Here is a 2,500-nt window from a genome sequence, read left to right as displayed (position 1 = left end):
ATCTTATTCTCCATCATTTGCTGATTCCAAAAACATATAAATATGTTATATTCGGATTAAAAACAAGCTCTGAAAATTAAATATATAAAAATTATTATCAAAATTAAATTGTCCAAATCAATTTAAAAACACTTTCATCTTATTCCTTGTCGGTTCCTGATTCCAAAAACCTATAGATATGATATGTTTGGATTAAAAACACGCTCAGAAAGTTAAAACAAAGAGAGGTACAGAAAAGCGTGCTATCCTTCTTAGCGCAACTACTACCCCGCTCTTCTTGTCAATTTCACTGCCTTTGCCATGAGCGGTGGACTGACGATGCTACGAGTATACGGTCTTGCTGAAAAATGGCATTGCGTTCAGTTTCATTCTGTGAGTTCGACAGCTACTTGACTAAATATTGTATTTTCGCCTTACGCGACTTGTTATATTTGTTTGCTTGTTTTCTTTACTTACTTTCTTTCTCTCGTCAACTATTTTTTGTTTCTTTTTCTTAACTTCGTCTTGTCTGCACATGTTCAATTTCGATGTAAGATCATGTTGGTGTTAGGGCAAAACAAAGCTAAGAATGCAATTAGCTTATAGACCATGAAAAGAAACAAACAGTCCGAAAATAACCGTAACGAACAACTCATCTCCTCTCTAAAATAACCGTAACGAACTACTCATCTCCTCTTTAAAATAAAACTAACGAACAACTCATCTCCTCTCTAAAATAAAAGTAACGAACAACTCATCTCCTCTCTTAAATAACCGTAACGAACAACTCATCTCCTCTCTAAAATAACCGTAACGAACTACTCATCTCCTCTTTAAAATAAAAGTAACGAACAACTCATCTCCTCTCTAAAATAAAAGTAACGAACAACTCATCTCCTCTCTTAAATAAAAGAGAGAGAGAGAGAGAGAGAGAGAGAGAGAGAGAGAGAGAGAGAGAAAGAGAGAAAGAGAGAGACATACACACACACACACACTGCGACACACACACACACACACACACCCACAAACACACCCACAAACACACGAGCACACGCACTGCACACACACACACACACGCACACGCATTGCTCACACACACACACACACACATGCACTGCTCACACACACACACACACGCACTACTCACACACACACACGCGCACACGCACTGCACACACTGACACTTCACCACCTCCCCCCGGCACACGTCAATACAAAAGTGCATGACACAAAAAGCCACTCTCACCTGTTGTCCAAGCACAGGGGATACAACCGCAGCACAAACAACAATCACAAACGCGACGCATCTCCAGCCCCCTGTCCCAAGGGAACCCATCTTGCCACAAGAACAGAACCAAGCGAATGCAACAACACAAACCCTACAGTTTACATCCACACAGCAAAATCAACAATGTCTGCGCCACAAAAGTGCAGCAAATTTTTCCACGCGTGCACTAATTAAGAACACATGAACTAAATCCCACGAGCGGCTGAAACCCGGTGCACATAACATCAACACTGTGAAACGATAATCCAGGAAGATCTGTCCCCGTGAAAGACTCAACGCTCACAGTTCAGGGTCGGCCGTCTTCATGTCGTCCAATAAACACACAGGTGAAGGCGGAAGGGATGGGGGGGGGGGGGGGGGGGAGTAATTTGGCAAGGAACGGAAACCGCCAACCTACTTTTTTTGTATGAAGATACCTCATACCCTCCTTCTGGTGAATGTGATCGCGTTCAGTTGCCACCACAGATAAGATCATATCTGTCCACCGTTTTACATTGGGTGAAAGAATACCGTAAACTACCTTGTAAGCGTCCAGTATCGAGCAAACACCCACCCCCTTCTGTGGGTCAAACACTGTGTACAGCGCACTGTACCTTAAAATATAATAACTTGAGGGAAGAAAGGACACCCCCTCTCTTCAGTTGGTGTTGTTTGTTACAATCAGTAATGCTGATCGAGTTTAATTTTCAGCTCAGACAGAGACACAGACAGAGAGACACATGCAGAGGCAGACACACACACACACACACTCAGTCACACACACTCGACCCCCCCCCACACACACACACACTCTACACTGATGTGTCGGTGTGTAATATGTACAGGTTAGTAGTCACAGCGGATCTGTGCACTTTAAAAAAAACCTCACCTAGCCTGGAATAGAGTTATGGCGGGGGGGGGGGGGGGGGCGAATGGAGGAGTCAGGGGGGGGGGGGGGGAGAGAGTGCGGCCGGGATAGGCCAGGCGTATGACGGCTTACTTGTGCCAACACCTCATAATTGTAATTATCAAGGGAAAATTTACTATTTTCACGTGTTTATTACTAATTTTCCCGGGAAAATTACTAATTTTCACCTGTTAATAACTAATTTTTAGTTTTGGCTCACTTTCTGACGGATTGCTAGTGCCAAAAATAAAATTAGTAATTTCCCTGTGAAAATGAGTAACTAACAGGTGAAAACAGTAACTGACAGCGTTAATTAGTAATTATCACGTGATAATGGGTAACCCCAG

The 2,500-nt window shown here is 42.9% G+C and overlaps 2 protein-coding genes across 2 annotated transcripts in view; one reads left to right on the top strand and one right to left on the bottom strand.

Annotated features, from left to right (window-relative positions):
- LOC138963752 (inter-alpha-trypsin inhibitor heavy chain H3-like) overlaps nucleotides 1-1,532 on the bottom strand; it is a 29,927-nt gene extending 28,395 nt beyond the window's left edge. The window contains exon 1 of the mRNA XM_070335601.1: nucleotides 1,226-1,532. Coding sequence (XP_070191702.1) covers nucleotides 1,226-1,315 — 90 coding nt within the window. The 5' untranslated portion in view covers nucleotides 1,316-1,532. The remainder of the gene's footprint in view (nucleotides 1-1,225) is intronic.
- LOC138963773 (intraflagellar transport protein 122 homolog) overlaps nucleotides 1-2,500 on the top strand; it is a 336,636-nt gene that overhangs the window by 68,557 nt on the left and 265,579 nt on the right. The window lies entirely within an intron of this gene.

Source organism: Littorina saxatilis, linkage group LG4 (genome assembly GCF_037325665.1).
Source record: "Littorina saxatilis isolate snail1 linkage group LG4, US_GU_Lsax_2.0, whole genome shotgun sequence".
Lineage (NCBI taxonomy): Eukaryota > Metazoa > Mollusca > Gastropoda > Littorinimorpha > Littorinidae > Littorina > Littorina saxatilis.
This window is presented reverse-complemented; position numbering and strand designations above follow the sequence as displayed.